This window comes from Nanorana parkeri, unplaced genomic scaffold (assembly GCF_000935625.1).
Source record: "Nanorana parkeri isolate BGI_ZX_2015 unplaced genomic scaffold, ASM93562v1 scaffold1281, whole genome shotgun sequence".
NCBI lineage: Eukaryota > Metazoa > Chordata > Amphibia > Anura > Dicroglossidae > Nanorana > Nanorana parkeri.
In genome coordinates this window covers 476,274-492,342 of record NW_017307549.1, presented here as the reverse complement: position 1 = coordinate 492,342, position 16,069 = coordinate 476,274, and the positions used below count along the sequence as shown (strand labels likewise).

At 40.9% G+C, this 16,069-nt stretch overlaps 1 protein-coding gene across 2 annotated transcripts in view; it reads left to right on the top strand.

Moving 5' to 3' along the window:
- The window catches only part of STK17A (serine/threonine kinase 17a), a 40,400-nt gene that overhangs the window by 3,673 nt on the left and 20,658 nt on the right, over window positions 1-16,069 (top strand). For both annotated transcript variants that reach the window (XM_018569061.1, XM_018569060.1), the window contains exon 3: window positions 14,639-14,851. In XM_018569061.1, the coding sequence (XP_018424563.1) occupies window positions 14,639-14,851 (213 nt within the window). The remainder of the gene's footprint in view (window positions 1-14,638; window positions 14,852-16,069) is intronic.

Below are 16,069 nucleotides of genomic sequence, written 5' to 3'. Positions count from 1 at the left end.
TTTTTTTTTTTTTTTTTTTTTTTTTTTTGCTGCATAATTTATCACAATGCAAGACAACTGGTTAAGTACATTTTAAAAATGCAACCCTAGAGTGTGGTTAATGGAAATTAAGTTTTCTATGGGTTTAGGAGAGAGTTTCCTGTTATCAGAAGATGTCTGGTTGTAGTTAATCTGATTATTACAAATAACAGAAGGGTATATGTGCTGCCCATAGCAACTGGACAGATTCCAATTGACGTGATTAGAAAACCTCTGTGTAACCAGTTGGTGCTTATGATCAATAATAATGCTTTCCCTCCACTTAAATCGGCTTGTATATTTTGTACTCCACCTGTTCTAGACTGATGGCCTCTTTGGACTTGGTGTCCTTGCTGAACAATCAAATGTGAGCCTTTTGCATTGTTTTAGGGCTTGTTCCCACCATGTCTGAATCATGTCCCAGGACCAGAGCTGTTAGTTCCCGGACCAAAAAAAGCATCTGAGTGTATCCCTGTGGTGTTTCTGGGCTCTGTTCACACCAGCGCAGTCTGTTCTGGACCAGACAAAAAAAAATACTGCTCGTCTCATTTTCTCTGGTCTGGAATGCAGTAGAAAGCATGGAAACGCATCAAAAACATATGCAAATGCACTGGACCGCACCTGAAAGGCCATATTAAGCTAAAAAGAAAACCTGCTCCGGAACACTGCAAAATTGCGGCAAAATGCAATGCACCGTGTTGCAGATTTGGTCCAGAAAATGGTGTGAAGCTGGCCTTAAGGATGGTCCTCACTGAATTTAATAGATGCGTGGACTTGCTTTTGAAGTTGCCCATTTTGGTAGATCCTAGCTTTATTTTGACAATTAGTAGATGCTTGAAAGTGGCTATTCAGGCAGACCATAAGTCAGGGCTGGACAAATCCCAGGAGGCAGATAGCCAATGTTTCTTAGTAATGACAGCTGGCACCCAACTTATAAGGTTTTATCAAGTGGTGGTCCCTGGAGCTGGCTCCTTAAAAAAAATCCTGCTGGCTCCTGGATTCCTTATTTAATTTGACCCCAGCTGTTGCCTAATGTTTGAGGTTTTCTCTAGTTGCCAATAGAGAAAAAAAAACCCTGTTGGCTCCTGGATGGGACATACTGGCTCCTGAATTCCATATTTTCCCATTACTGACTTGCTATGCCTTGTTCAGCACCGTCCTTGCGTGCCCGTGGTCATCTTGGTAGAGGCAAGGCTTTGCTTCCTCAGGCCAGAGCTTGCAGTAAAGGAGTGACATGGCTAAATCTCCTGAAAATATCAGGTAGAGGCAGCAGTGCCGAGGATCTTGCACTCCAAATATACAGCTATGGGGTTGTATACACAGGAGTGCCTAGGCGTACTCTCGTACTAGGAAGTGCATTGCTATTTTTCAGGAGGAATTCCAGACAAAGGGTACATTTATTTCAAGGCGCCACCTAGGTACAATTAACTTGGATGTTCCTAGAACATGGCTACAATCTAATGTTTTTAGTTTACTAATTTGCATTGAAATTATAGTCTTTTGTGAGCAAGATGGAGCGGTGGCTACTTTACAACCCACACAGGGACCATGTGGAACAAAAGTAGCCACCCTCCAGAAGGATGGACCGTGTCGGCACCAATGCAGAGATGATTTGAGGATCTACAGCCGAGTGATACACAAATAGGATACATTTCTGTTAATAGTTGGGGTACTTGAATGCATTTTTAAGATTTAACTCCTCCAATTTAGTGTGATTTCAAAGTATGTAAGTTTAGCGTTCATGAAACTCGGGCATCTGAATCAAATTTCGTTGGTTAACTTGTTTTTTTTAGAATAGCTGACCGCTACCAGTATTTTTCAGATCACTGGCACAGCAGACTACATTCCTCGGCTTTATTACTGTTCAGTTTATTGCAAGCTAAATGAAGGTGGTAAATATTACATGGTGGTGACAAACATTCTAGGAAGCTGATTCATTTTCTGCTGTCCTTGGATACCTTCAGTGGGATTGATGATGCATGATGAATTTATTTGCACCACCTAAATTCATCTGTATTGTTACTGATGGGTGTGTGTTGAATAGTTTAAATGCATTTTTTTTAAATCACATTTTAAGTTTCACATGAATCAATAAGGTGTAAACATGACCAAGGAACATTTTAATTTTTTTCCCCCATTTTAAATGGTACGCCTTTTGTTGCTATGAATATATAGAATGTTGCCCTGAGCTGTTACTTACATCCTAGGCCAGGAGTAGGCAACCTTGGCACTCCATCTATTTTGGAACTACGAGTCCCATGAGCCATGCAAGCCTGACACAGCCACAGGCATGATGAGCCTGGTAGTTTTAGCACAGCTGGAGTGCCAAGGTTGCCTATCTGTGCAAGGAAAAGGTAAAATGGTCTCTGGCTTCCATGTGCATTGTGGGATTTCGCTATCTCTAAAGCCTGCAGACAGACTTGCTGGCAACAAAGCCTTCTTATGAAATGAGGAAATATGACTGTCCCATGCATAATTACTAACTGTTTAATGATATAAAATCCTTATATCTGATAAAGTGGACCTTTACCCCCTTTGACTAAAAATCACAGCATACTGCTCTGCAAGCTGATCTGAAATCTTGCATTCATTAGCTAAAATATTTATTTTTCCTACTTCCTGGTCAAATGTGGCAAACAATTATATAATCGTACCCAAGCATTGCATCCTGGGAAGGTTACTTCAGCAGAGCATTGCTGGCAAATCTCATGATCTCAGGTAGAGGCATTTTCTCCCCTGAGATGATGTGCATGGTCATATGTCTTAGTCACATGTGCCAGAGTTCCAGGAAGTAAAGGGAGATCTAGTAACCTGCCCTTAGTTAAAATGGCTACTGTGAGAAGAATGGGGGGGATGGAAAATTAGGTATGCAAAAAATAAAAAGCCTGAAATTATCTAGAAGTATCTGTTTGTAGATTGCCAATACTAGATATTTCTAAAGGTACCTTTTTTGTTTAGAAAATATGGGTAAAGTTCCTCTTGGGCTAGGCGATTTATCAACAAAACACACATTCACATTGAAGTAAATGGAGGCTGTTCACACCTTTTTTGTGGTTTGTCGCCCGAACGAAATCGCCTGTCACACAAAAAGGTGCAGGAGCTATTTTTTGTGCGTTGTGTCCCTTAGATCTCTCTATGCATTGAAAACCATGCGGTTTTCAAAGCACAGTGGTGGAAAAGAGAACGTGCGACAACAGCAGCTCACTAACTCAATCGTCTAGGTGTGAACCTAGCCTAAATATAGTGCAGGGGTGGTGGAAATGAACATGGAATCCAGGAGCCAGCAGGATATTTTTAAGGAGCCAGCTTCACTTATAATCACTAGAGAAAACCTCCATAAATTAGGCACCAGTTGTACTTTCTAAGGAGCATTGTCTATATGGCTCCTGGGATTTGTCCAGCCCTGACATTTGCCTATAGAGACTTTTTTTTTTACATGTATATCTTAAATTGCGTTAATACCAATTACAGCCAGGGCACCTGCCATGATTTTCCCCTGTACTCCCAGTGTTGGCGGACGATGTCACAGGGACAGTCGAGTAAGGAAGGGTTAGAGTCATTGTATTTATTGCTGTCAGTGTCTTCCTGTTCTGGTGATGTCAATTTCTCCTTTACCTTTTCTGGTGGTGTTTGGACAGGAAGTAAGAGGAAATCGGAAGATGAAGGACCAGAAATTGGGATTTACAAATTCTATAGGTCATCTTTAAAGGGAGAATCAAGTAGTACAGTGTCATTGTGATGGCTTCTATAATGTCTTAGGAATGTGCCAACTGGGGATTTCACATGTCTATATAATGTCCGTGAAGTGATATATTCAAAACATGTATGGTTGGCTACCCAGCAAGACGAGAAAGGACTTGGATTTTTTTTTTCCCGAGGGAGTTACTACTCATGAACATAATGACATGTCTTCTCTATTGACGATTATAGCCTGTATTTCCTCTTTACTTCCAAAGCTTATTTTTTTCCCTCTTCATTGGCCAGTTAGACATTCTCTTACACGCTAGTCATTCAGGTTGCAGACTTATATATATATATATATATTCTTTTAGTAATAGCAACCAGGAGATTTGCATCTGTTTTTCTTCTGGTTCATGTAAGAAAATCGTATGTAGCTGGTTGAGACATTGTTTTTTGTTGAAGTGCCAATACCCCCAGGCAAATGGTTATACAAAAATCAATTCAATGAATTTTTGATCTTCCCAGTCCTTAGGGTTAGTTATCTTGTAGAAAGCTGTTGGGGATATTGAGTGGCTGAGATGGAAAAACTGTGTCTGCGGTTCTTGTGTGACTGCTACTATTGTCTTGCACTGATTGCCCATATGTGTCAGTTGTGGTCATCACCTTTTATTGGCCATATTTGTGGAACATCGGGCTTTTGCAGAAGAAGACATGTCATGTGACTCTGCCCACTTTCATTTACTCAAGTCACTGAGCTGCGCTGTATGCATTAATTGAATCCACACGTTTTTGTTAAACAATTAAGCCAGGGGTGGACAAATTAATATGAAATTTAGGACCAGGCTGTCCAATCCAGGAGCCACAGCATGGTCCTAGTATTGGTTTGTTTTGGACTGCCCGATGTTAGCTTGAAGATACCTTTTATCTATTACGCTTCATGACTTGGTGAGGAGACTGTTTAAGACGAAACTATACAGAAACCTGCTTCTTTGGATGTGCCAAATAGTTTGGTTAGGTCTTGCGATCTGTGCCAAGTTACGGTACATAAGATTAGGTTGTCAATTTTTGGTGCATTGCGCCAAGCGGATAAGGCAAGACAGATGCACATTCTGTTATGGGCAAAAAAAATCTATATGCACTGCGGCAGAATTTTTTTTTTTTTTACATTCAATGTGCCGTGTGACAGTACGAAGACCTTGCAACCACCAATTTAAAACGGGCCATACGCTGGTTGAATTTCGGCAGGGTCATGCTGACTCGCCTGGAATTCAACCAGCATGTGGCTCCATTGAGAGGTTGTTTTATCAATTGACATATCGAAGAAGCTAGTCTGAAAAATCTTGGCCGAAGAGTGACTGCAATGACAGCCTATCAGATTCGGTCACTGTTCGGGTAATCTTACACTGACACACCGGCCTCTGTCAGAATACAGAAGCCTGGTGTGGGATTTCCCCATTCATGCTGTTTAGTGTGAATGGGGGAATAGAACGTATGTTGTGTTTTTTTTTTTTTTTTTTTTTCTTGCTCAGCCGGTGGGGTTGAATGCGGAAAAAATGGCTGGTCTATGGCCTTTGTTTATCTGGCCTATAGTGTTTATCATTTATTCAGATGTCTGCACATGTCTCCTATACTGTTTTGTCTCCTGTTAATGTAAGAATTCCGTTTTTTGCATGGTGTTTATGGTTTGTTTGCTTATGTAAAACTTTTTTACTTTGGAAATATTTGATTACGAATAGCAATGTATCCCACGTCTGCTTCTGGCGAGTGATCTTTTCAAACTATTCTCAGTGTATTTATAAATTGTGGGCAGTGTATGGGAAATGTTGGTATTTGAAATATGTGAGCGGATTAGTCTGCGGACCATTACAAAGACCGTAAAACTATAGAGTGCACGGAGAGAAAGCACAGCGCTGTCTGTCCAATGGGAAATAAACAAGCTGTCAGCCTTTTCCAAACACCCTGATTTAGTTTTTCCCTTTTGCAGAAAGCCGTCATTGATCACATGGAGCTCAGTAGGATGCTACGGTCAGGGATGTACCCGATCAATTGATGCTCATTGAACACGTGCTTTTCATTATTACGCCAAGCCTTTGATCAGTCTGCTGCAAAGAAACCTGTTTAGTGCGAAGGAATTAACCAACCTAATCTTACCCTATGAAACAATCTCATAAGAAACCAGTCTGTTCAAATAATGGGACTTAGTTTAGTGTTTGACTGCACCGCAGGATGTCAAACATTGATTTAAAGTTGTACAGGCATATGAGAAGGTTAATGAGCTCTATAATGCTGTGACCTACAAATTGTTTTTTTCCATGATCACTTCCTGTTGGTCATGCCGGTTTTATGTGCTTTATGTCTCTTGGCTTGCATCAAAGGATCATGGTGATAGCTAAACAAGAAAGCCATTATGCAAAATCATTCTGCACATCTTTGTTTTTCTTTGAAAATGTCTCTTGAACTGCCGTACAGTAAAACTTGGCTTACACTGTTGGTACAGAGAATGTGGTGTTTGTGTGGGCGACCTACGTGCATGGCATTCAGGGACGATAGACAGAAGGATATTAACTGCTTATGACAGAGGAAAAAAATATTTCTATGAATACCAGTTTTTGAGCTGATTGGTTTCCTGAACTATCTTGAATGATTAGATGGAGATTAAGAAACATTATATAATATGATTAGGATAGAAAAATTGTAGACTGTATAGTCGGGCAGTATATGCTGAAAAGTTACACTAGATCTCTAGACCAGTATTAGGCCCCATTTACATTATTGCAATGAGGGAGCATGTGCATTCCCATGTGCATCACCGCACGCTACTTGCAATGGTGAAGCATTCTGCCATTCATTCTGATGTTCCAGATTCAAATGTTTGCGACAATCGTGTGTCTTGAGGTTGAAGATCTCTCCTAGCAGACATTTTTCAATTTGTGTGTGTTGGTGAGCTTTTTATGTACCTGTATCTGCTTAGATGGTGGCTTTTTTTTTTTTTGCAGGTTTCTGGATTGGTTGGTGTTCTTGTAAATAATTTAACTGGGTTTTGGTTTATAGTGAAGTTGAACTGGAGCCTACTGAGATCCTAAAAGCGGGCTTTGAGCTTAATCTCCACCCTTCCAGATTCTAAAGCTGGCCATACACTGCTCTTTAATTTTTCATTCAACCTGTGGGGTTGGCCCCTGTACGAAAAAAAGAGCAGATTCCTCCAACGCTACTAGCACGTTGATTGAGGATCCCCGCTGTTTTCTTTTGTATTGTATGTAACGGCCAATGTCAGCATACCTGAACAGAGCCACCAGTTCATAAACATTTTCTGACTGGATCCTTTAATCAGCTGATCGAGGGATGCCGGCTGAAAGGATGCCAACAGTGTCTGCTACTATGCACATTTTGTCCGGTTCTTCTTGAACTAGCCAAAATTTGCAGTGTATGGCCAACCTAAAGCAAACTATACAGTGTTAGAATTACTCAATTGGCTTTTGGCAAAATAGGCGGGACAAAAACTGTTGGCCATTTGGTGGCTGCAGCCAATCGCAGCAGTCACTGTTTGGGTATTCTAATAGCTCGACTTGGGCAGAAATTAAGGACCCAATTTACAACCTGTGATCCATAGGGGCACATGTATTAATGGGAGAGAGTTCTAGATACTTGCAGGCAATAAGCACTGATCTTTAGAAACTATTTAGGCCAGACTAGGTGCTCCTCTGTAGTTTGATGGTCACTTTCATAAGAGATGTATATAAATATGATTACATCATAGGTATATAAAGATCGCGGAACTTCTGAGTTGAGACAGTAAAACAGAGAAGCTTGCATAACAATTGTCTACCTTTTTAAAAAAAAAACATTTTCCAAGATAGTCTTTATATAAACCAGGTTTGGACAGTTTAATTCTGGAACTAGTCTGTCCAATCCAAGAGCCAGCTCTGTGGACAAGAACAAGTTGGGCACCATCTGTAAGTTTTAGGAGCATTTGGTTATGTAGCTCCTGGGATTTGTCTAGCCCTGATAGAGATATTTTTCACACTCTTTTATTTAAATTTCAGTCTGAAAAACAGAAGAGTAGTTTAATGTGTGCTTGTTCATGTACTTCAGGGATGCTTATTAGACCAGCAAAACCAGTCCTTCTGGCTTTGTGGAAGGAGGCTGCCAATCCCCAAGCTTCCGTAGAGTGTTTTTATTTAAAAAATGTAAAGCAATAAATCTTGCTAGTATCTTAAATTGTTCCGCGTGAGGGGGTGGATTTTTGTGTGCCAAGATGTTTCCTTCCTGGCAGTCTATTTCTTAGAATTTTTTTTTGATTTGACATTTATTTGCAAAGTAAAAACTAGGTAAACTGCTTGTATTCATCTGCCCTTCATTGCATAACTTTACAGCAGTATGTACCATTTTTATTATTTTTTGTTAAACATTTTTATGCTAATATATCAATTAGATTGTAAGCCCTCACGGGCAGGGCCCTTCTTGCCATCTTGTCTTGATTTGTATTGTGATTGTAATGTCTTCCTTGTATTGTAAAGCGCTGCACAATCTGTTGGCGCTATATACATCCTGTATAATAATGGAGATGTGTAGATTACATTAGGGGGGCGCAAACTCCATTTGAAATCACTATGCCTCCCTTCCGTGAGTGTAAGTATACTTGTCTGGATTTGCCCACTCCCTCTACCCTTAAAGGAGAACTATGGGGCAACCTTCTTTGCCCATAGTTCTCCTCTGGGTCATGGGAGGACATATACTGTGTCCTCCCGTGACCCAAAACTCAGCATAGCTGGCTATTGCCTGCTATATGCTGGGAGCGGTGCAGCCAGGGCCTGTCATTTCAGTAAGTCTCTGTAGCAGGGGTAGGCAACCTCAGCACTCTAGCTGTTGTGGAACTTCAAGTCCCATGAGAAAATGGAAGACTTTGACAGCCACAGACATGACTTGTTCTGAGGTCCAGATTCAGTTTCCACAAATGATTCTATTAGTGGCTTTACTCTTGTAACCCAACAAACATCCTGGTATATTTTATTGTCCCTAAGCTGAATATGTACATGTGGTAATAAACATTAAGGTGTTGCAGTGTTCCCTGTAAAGCTCTGCAGAATGTTCTGGTGCTATATATAAATGAGTACAATTCATTATTAAGTTTAAAGGACACTATTGTTAAAATCTTGTGATGGGAAATGAGACATTTTGTAGTGCTGAGTATCGCTGCTTTAGATAGTTGAGGAGCAGTTGGCATTAGAAATCCTAATGTTTGTTCTATCTGTACTGCTCTTGAGGAGATTTCTTCCAAACTAACCATGGGGAGCGAGGGGACATCTCACCAAAAGGTCTATAGACTAAAATTAAAACATGACCGGGTTTCTAGTTCTTCCCAACTCTGTTCAAGGCAAAAAGTGTATGGTGTTGCCTTTACATTTTCCTGGATTTGTGTAACATGTCCATATTATGGAAACTATGTTGCAGTTTTCTGGCCTGTACTTTGAATGTTAAAACGCATTATTTGTGGCACCAACATTGCATATGTGAGCACACTTTTCTAGATAAGGTACGATCCTTGATGTTTTAGAACTCTATGCCAAATGCTGGCTAAACACTACCTCTGAAACTGAGTGGCAATATCGCTATCATATTTGGCTTCAACTAGCTCATAAAAGGGCCTGATTATAGCTGTTTAGCTCTTGGAGCAAACAGGACATATGTCTTGCAATACTTGGACTTGTTTTCCCTTAAAGGTGAAATATTAGACTATTTCTCCAGTTTTTCACAAACCTGTGTGCCTTGCCTGTAGCTATCCGTTTTCTTTTCATGTGATAAAATCATGGCAGTCTATTTTCTGTAGGCAGCACAGGTGGATGCACCGATCAGTCATAACATTATTACGACCACCCACCTAATATTGTCTAGGTCCCACTTTTGCCACCAAAACAGCCCTGAACCGTCATGGGATGGGACTCCCACTAGACCTCTGAAGGTATGCTGTCATATCTAGCACCAAGCCGTCAGTAGCAGATCCTTTTAAGCCCTGTAAATTGCGTGGTGGGTCCTCCATGGATCGCACTTGTTTTTCTAGCACATCCCACAGATGCCCGATTGAGATCTGGAGAATTTGAAGGCTGAGTCAACACATTAAAGTTGTTGTGTTTCTCAAACCATTTTTGCAGTGTGACGGTGCATTACCCTGCTGAAAAAGGCAACCACCATCAGGGAATACAGTTTCCATAAGGGGTGTACTTGGTCAGCAACAATGTTTCGGTAGGTGGTATGTGTCATATCAACATCCACGTGAATAGCGAGAACAATGCCCAAAGCAATCACACTGTTTCAACAGACCAGGCCACCTTCTTTGATTGCTCTGTGGTCCAGTTCTGATGTTCATGTGCCCATTGTAGGCACTTTTGGCGATGGACAGGGGCCAGCATGGGCTCCCTGAGTGATCTGTGGCTACACAGCCCCATATGCAACAAATTGTGATGCACTGTGTGTTCAGACACCTTTTCAGCCATTTGAGCTACAGTAGCTCTCCTATTGGATCAGACTCTCATACTTCAATGAGCCTTGGCTGCTGCACATGACTCTGTTGCCGGCTTATCGGTTTGCCTTCTTTGGGCCACTGTTGGTGGGTCCTGATCAAAACTGCAGCATTTTTTTCTGTTTCCAACACTTCAATTTCCGGGACAAAATGTTTACGTGCTCCCTAATCCCACCCACTTCCAGGTGCCATTGTAACAAGATATTTAATGTTCTTCATTTGACCTCTGTGGTCATAATGATATGGCTGATTGATGTAAGTCAGGTATAGTCCTATTTCAAGCCTGCAGTCTAATAAAAGCCCGTAGGAACCTCTTGCTGATAAGTTGAAAATGTGGGTTTACTTCCGCTTTAACGTGGTAATGCAAGTTGCTTTCCAAAAAAGGATCTGATCCGTCCCTCTTTAGGGATCTATTCATCTGCTGGGCTGTTAATGAGCAGATGGCTATGTAGCAAATTGTGCATGAATGCTCATTTAAAGATTTGTCTTAAACTGGCACGTACCCTGCTCTAAGTTTTCACAGGTAATTAGAGTTGTCAGTCTCCATTACGTAATGTATGTAACTTTCGCCATATCTCTCTCAGGAGTATGGACACCAGGAACTCTTGTTTAGGAAAGTTTTTCTGCTTTGCTATTTGGACACTGGTTTCTTATAAGTCCTTATTAAAAATTACTCTGCACAGCTTTTTTTTTTTTTTTTTTAGTCTGTATACAAACGTGGGCAACTTTGTTGCTTTGTTGCCTTTACAAGAAAGAACAACCCACAATTTTCTGTGAAATGAATTGAAAAATAATCAAAGTAATACAGAAAGTAATTTTGTATCCTTTGTTCCATATTTAATAAAGCAAAAAAATCAGATTTTTTTTCCCGGTTAAATAGACACCAAACATGTCAAGCCTTAAAATTGCGTGCGCCCCGCAAAATCGCAAAAAACACCCATAGTCCCATAGGCGACGCTTAAAACGCTTTTACTGCTCATCAGTTTAGTGTTTAGTGATTAATGGCCCTAAAACTATTGCTCTCTGACGTTTGCGGCGATATGTAACATGTGCGGCACAATAGGTGCAGTCGTTTTCGCACGTAGGCGCACCCGACGCAGAACTGCGTGTGCATGTGGGGGGCGGGGACTTACATTTTTTATGATCCCTGTATTACTTTTTTTTTTTTCACACAACTTTATTGCTATTACATGAGGGGCTAAGAAGCCCCCTATGTGATGGCCAATTTACATGGCAGGTCCTCTTTATGGAGACATCAGGGGTCTCAAAGACCCCTAATGTCACCTAGGGACCCCCAGAGAAGCTGATGAAGCAGAGATCGGCTTCATCAGCTTCTGTAGCTGCAGAGTGACACTGAATGCAGGAAGTAATATTACATCACTTCCTGCATTTGGGGACTGAGAGAAGATCAAAGGGAGACCGTATACTGATCTCACTTTGATCTCCTGTCACAGAGCCGTGTTGGTCCCGGCCGCATCGGGCTCAGCGGATCTCGGGACCGGCAGTGACGGCTGCTAATACAAGCGATCGAGCGTCTCTAGAGACGCCCGATCGCTTGAATGTAAAGCTGCCGGTCGGCCTTCTTGCAAAAATTCTAAAAAAAAAAATGATCAATTGAGCCTGAAGTAACAGCAGTAATGTATATCCTCAAAGAAAAAAAACACTGGACGTTAAATGAAGAAATCAGGTCTTTTGTGTTAAAGACAAAACCTGCATGAAATTAGAGCCATTAATCATCTGCTCTGTTTGTTTTTATATGCATGTACTTTGTAGTCGTTGACTGCAGCATTTGAGTCAAAAAGCTTCTAGTTAGGACCTGGCAACCATATGGCTTTAAACTTTGCCAGTGTGCTTCCATCCTTTCAAGCATGCAATCTGATTGTGTTAATCAGTGTTTGTAGATCTACTTGCGTAGAAGTAGGTCACCGTGCAATTCAGTTTAGGCTGATGAAGGCACAACTCTATGGCAAAGCATGACTTCATGCTGCAGAAATGTGCACGACAAAGGCATGTTTACATTTGCCAGTTTCCATGGCTGGTTTTATATTCAGCTTTTCGAACACTTTGATTTCCCATAGATAAGCTACCTTCTTTTACGTCTAATTATTGTGTGCTGCAGGATTTTCTCTAGCCCGGAATATACTTTATTTTATCGTACGTTGACACATTCTTGGTTTCTCAGCATAGTAGACACCAAAGTAGATTTAAACCTCTAACTAGATGAAAGATACTTTGCTGAAGTGCTGTGCCGCATAAACAAATGCAATGTATGTTTCCTACAGAAAGTGCCCTTTTTGTTTTTTCGTCCATCCTATTTTACATCTCGGGCTTGGCGTTCTGGGGATTACATTTAACAGCTTTTTGGTGACCAACTAAAGAAGCATAAACTTGATTCTGTGCTTTCTGCTATGTATTTAATGCAGAGGGGGTGAAGGAAGGAGATCTGTATTGCAGTCAATAGTGCAGACTTTCTAAGCAGTTTAATCTCCTATCTCCTGGAGATGTGATGGCCAGCGGATATTTGCCAGCAACCATGGGCATAAGGTTACTTCACAGCTGAATCAGGCATCTATAGCACAAGACAGAGTGTGGTATAAGCAACACGAGTGCCAGCTTATAGGAGAGAGCAGTGGTCAGAAAAACTTAATTTAAGGCTGGGTTCACACCATTTTCCAGACCAGATCAGGAACATGGTGCATTGCGTTTTGGAAATTGTTTTTGTTTTTTAGCTTAAAATGGTCTTACAGGTGCGTTCCATGCATTTTTTGATGCATTCCAGACAAAATGAGACATGCAGTATATTTTCTGGTCTGGAACAGACTGCGCTGGTGGGTACAGAGGCTACAAATAGCATAGGGATACATTGGGATGCATTTTGGGATCATCTCAAGACCGTAAACGGTCTTGATGACCCGAACATGGTTTGAATGGGCCCTAACTGGTAGGGTCTGTAGGTGCCTCGTATGTGTTAATCATTGACATTTTCTAATGCAGGTTCAGGCAACCTTGGTACTCCAGCTGTTCTGAAACTAAAATACCTAGCATGCCTCTGCATCTGGAAGTTGTCTGTGGCTGTCAATCTTGCAATGCCTTATGGGGCTTGAAGTTCCACAACAGCTGGAGTACCACAGTTGCCTAATCCTGATCTAATTTCTCTGGCCACTTTTAGGCAATTTGTGTGCAGGGAGCTGCATAGCATTCCCCAGACTTGTCTGCTTTCAATATTGTGTTTATGGGTACTCTTTATCGTTTCTTGTAAAATATATGCCTAGCGTGTTTGTAACTGCCTGATTAATTAAAACAGTAGTATTTTTTTTTTCCCTAGCCAAGGGTTTCCTGCAACACAACTGAGGCGTGTTGATGTTTTTGTCCCCTCTGCATTTACCCTGCAGTATTTTTCCTGCCACTAGATGACCTTGGTCTGATGTCCAGCCTCATTGGACCTGCCCCCAGTCTTACCGGGCACTGAAAGGAGGAGCAGAGGGATGAACTCATCTCTGTGCTGCTTCTCCTGACACTCTGCTTTCTCTTCCTCTCAGCATGCTTGTTGGCACACAAAATGATTGGCTTATAACGATGAATACATAGTTGCATTGTTTGTCTTTTTATCTGTCTAGTGTTTTATCTTTTAAAGTGACACTAAACTCGGGAGTTAAATCTTAAAAATGCACTTCTGTACCTTCACTGTTACCCAAATTACGTTTTTGATATCACTAGGCTGTAGCTACTCCATTTCTGAATTCATGCTGACACTGCCCTTCCTTCTGGAGGGTGGCTAATTTTGTTCCCTGTGGTCCCCTTGTGTAAGTAGCTCCCAAGATTGCTCCTGTGATAGTTTACTAGTTTACTAATTTATATTAAAGTAAGTCTTATCACAGGAGCAATCTTGGCGCGGTGGCTACTTAACACACACAGGGACCATGGCAAACAAACGTAGCCACCCTCGAGAAGGGTAGGAAAGTGTCGCAACAAATTCAGAGATGATTTGAGTATCTACAGCTGAGTGATGTGCAAATAAGGTACATTTTTGGTAATCGTTTAAGTTATTTTGAATTAATTTTTAAGAAGCTAATTTCTAAAAGGCTTAATCATAGAACCAGTAGAACTGCACCCCTATACAGGGTGAAATGTGTAAGAAAGAGGTGATGTGCTGGAACAATAAAATTGCATTTTAGATTTCCAGAACAGTGATGCGTGGCTTCAATCGTACACTGACTTAAGTAAACCTGCCAGAATAAATGTTGACCTAAGACTTTGCTTATGATCATTCCCAATTGTCACTTTTTAGGGTAGCCCTAAAAGGCCTGATCCTTGCCCAGACTTAATACTGGGGTTGGATTGGGCCCTTTATGGCTAGTCTTGGGGCTTGATTCTATTTCAAGAGAAACAATCACTCTAATCATACCTTCATCTTCTATTTAGGGGGAAGTTTGCTGTTGTGCGAAAATGTATTGAAAAAGAAACCGAGAAGGAGTACGCCGCAAAGATTATGAGAAAACGGCGGAAGGGCCAAGATTGCCGCATGGAAATCCTTCATGAGATTGCAGTACTGGAACTTGCACTTGGGAACCCTTGGGTCATCAAACTGCATGAAGTCTATGAAACAGCCACTGAAATGATCCTGGTCTTAGAATAGTAAGTACCCTTCCTCGATCCCCTTTTTCTTTACTGATTTATTGCTTGGGGTTAAACTGCGTTAATGAAGCCCATAAGTGAGCGCTGATTTTCATGAACTGTGCTGTAAATATTTGCCGAAGTCCACTGTCCAGAAAGAGGTGACCCTCAGTTTACTACTGATTTCAGTAGAGCACCCATTTCTGGGAGTGTTGTACATTGAAACAATATATACTGTATGATGTATGTCAATGGGAAGTGAGGGAGTTGGGTACCAGGCCTCAACAAGGAATGGTTCTAAATGGAAACTGGTGTAAACTGAAATCCAGTAAACAATGTAAGTCTGTGGAAAGTTAGGAAGTTGGGTTCCAAGCCTCTCTCATTGACATAAGTAACATAATACAGGTACATTTTATTTAAAGCTCCTTGTGTGAGCTCATGCAGTAGCTTTAAATATAATGCACCTGTATTTTATTACTTGTGTCAATTTTGAGAAGGGTCTGGAACATAACTCTGGTTTCTATTTACAACCGTTCCCTCAGGAAATTGACCCCAGTGTAAATTGAGGGTTAACTATACTTCAAAAACTCCTATACGCAATCCTAGTGTATATCATTTATACCTAATGTGTGTGCATCATGAACCATTATAGTTTTCCCAAACTGCAGTGCATATATGTGATTTTGAGTTAATGTACTTTTTATGCAGTAAAATTAATGTGTTTAGGAACATGGACAAGTTTGAATAAGCCCTATATGCCCACGTGCAAGGTTTGAGAAAAGGTGACCTGCAGGAAGGGTTACTTGCCAAACATAAAATTTTTAGAAAGGGGTTTAGAGTTTACAAATGTAGGAAATTGTTTAGATCGCTCGTCTGTGTATATCACTAGATAACTGTCTTCATAAACTGCACAATTATTTTTAAGCTACATGTACCGACTCCTGTGTGACGGATTTTTTTCCCACTTTTCAGATTGCTACTGAAACAGTAATTCATGTCCTTGGTGCAAAGATATTTGTCCTGCAATCTCCTCTTTGTCATTGATTTGTGTGTTTTGTCACTTGCATAACAATTGGGAAGTTATCCATTAATAGGCATCCGGCCTTGCATAGATTTAAGCAAGCATGTGATGCACACAATGTGAGTCATGCTAGACAATGTTAATGTGGCATCTTTTCAGGTGTTGTAGCTTTCAAGGCCCTGTAGGTTTCCCATACTTTACACAAGTGTTTTTATTTG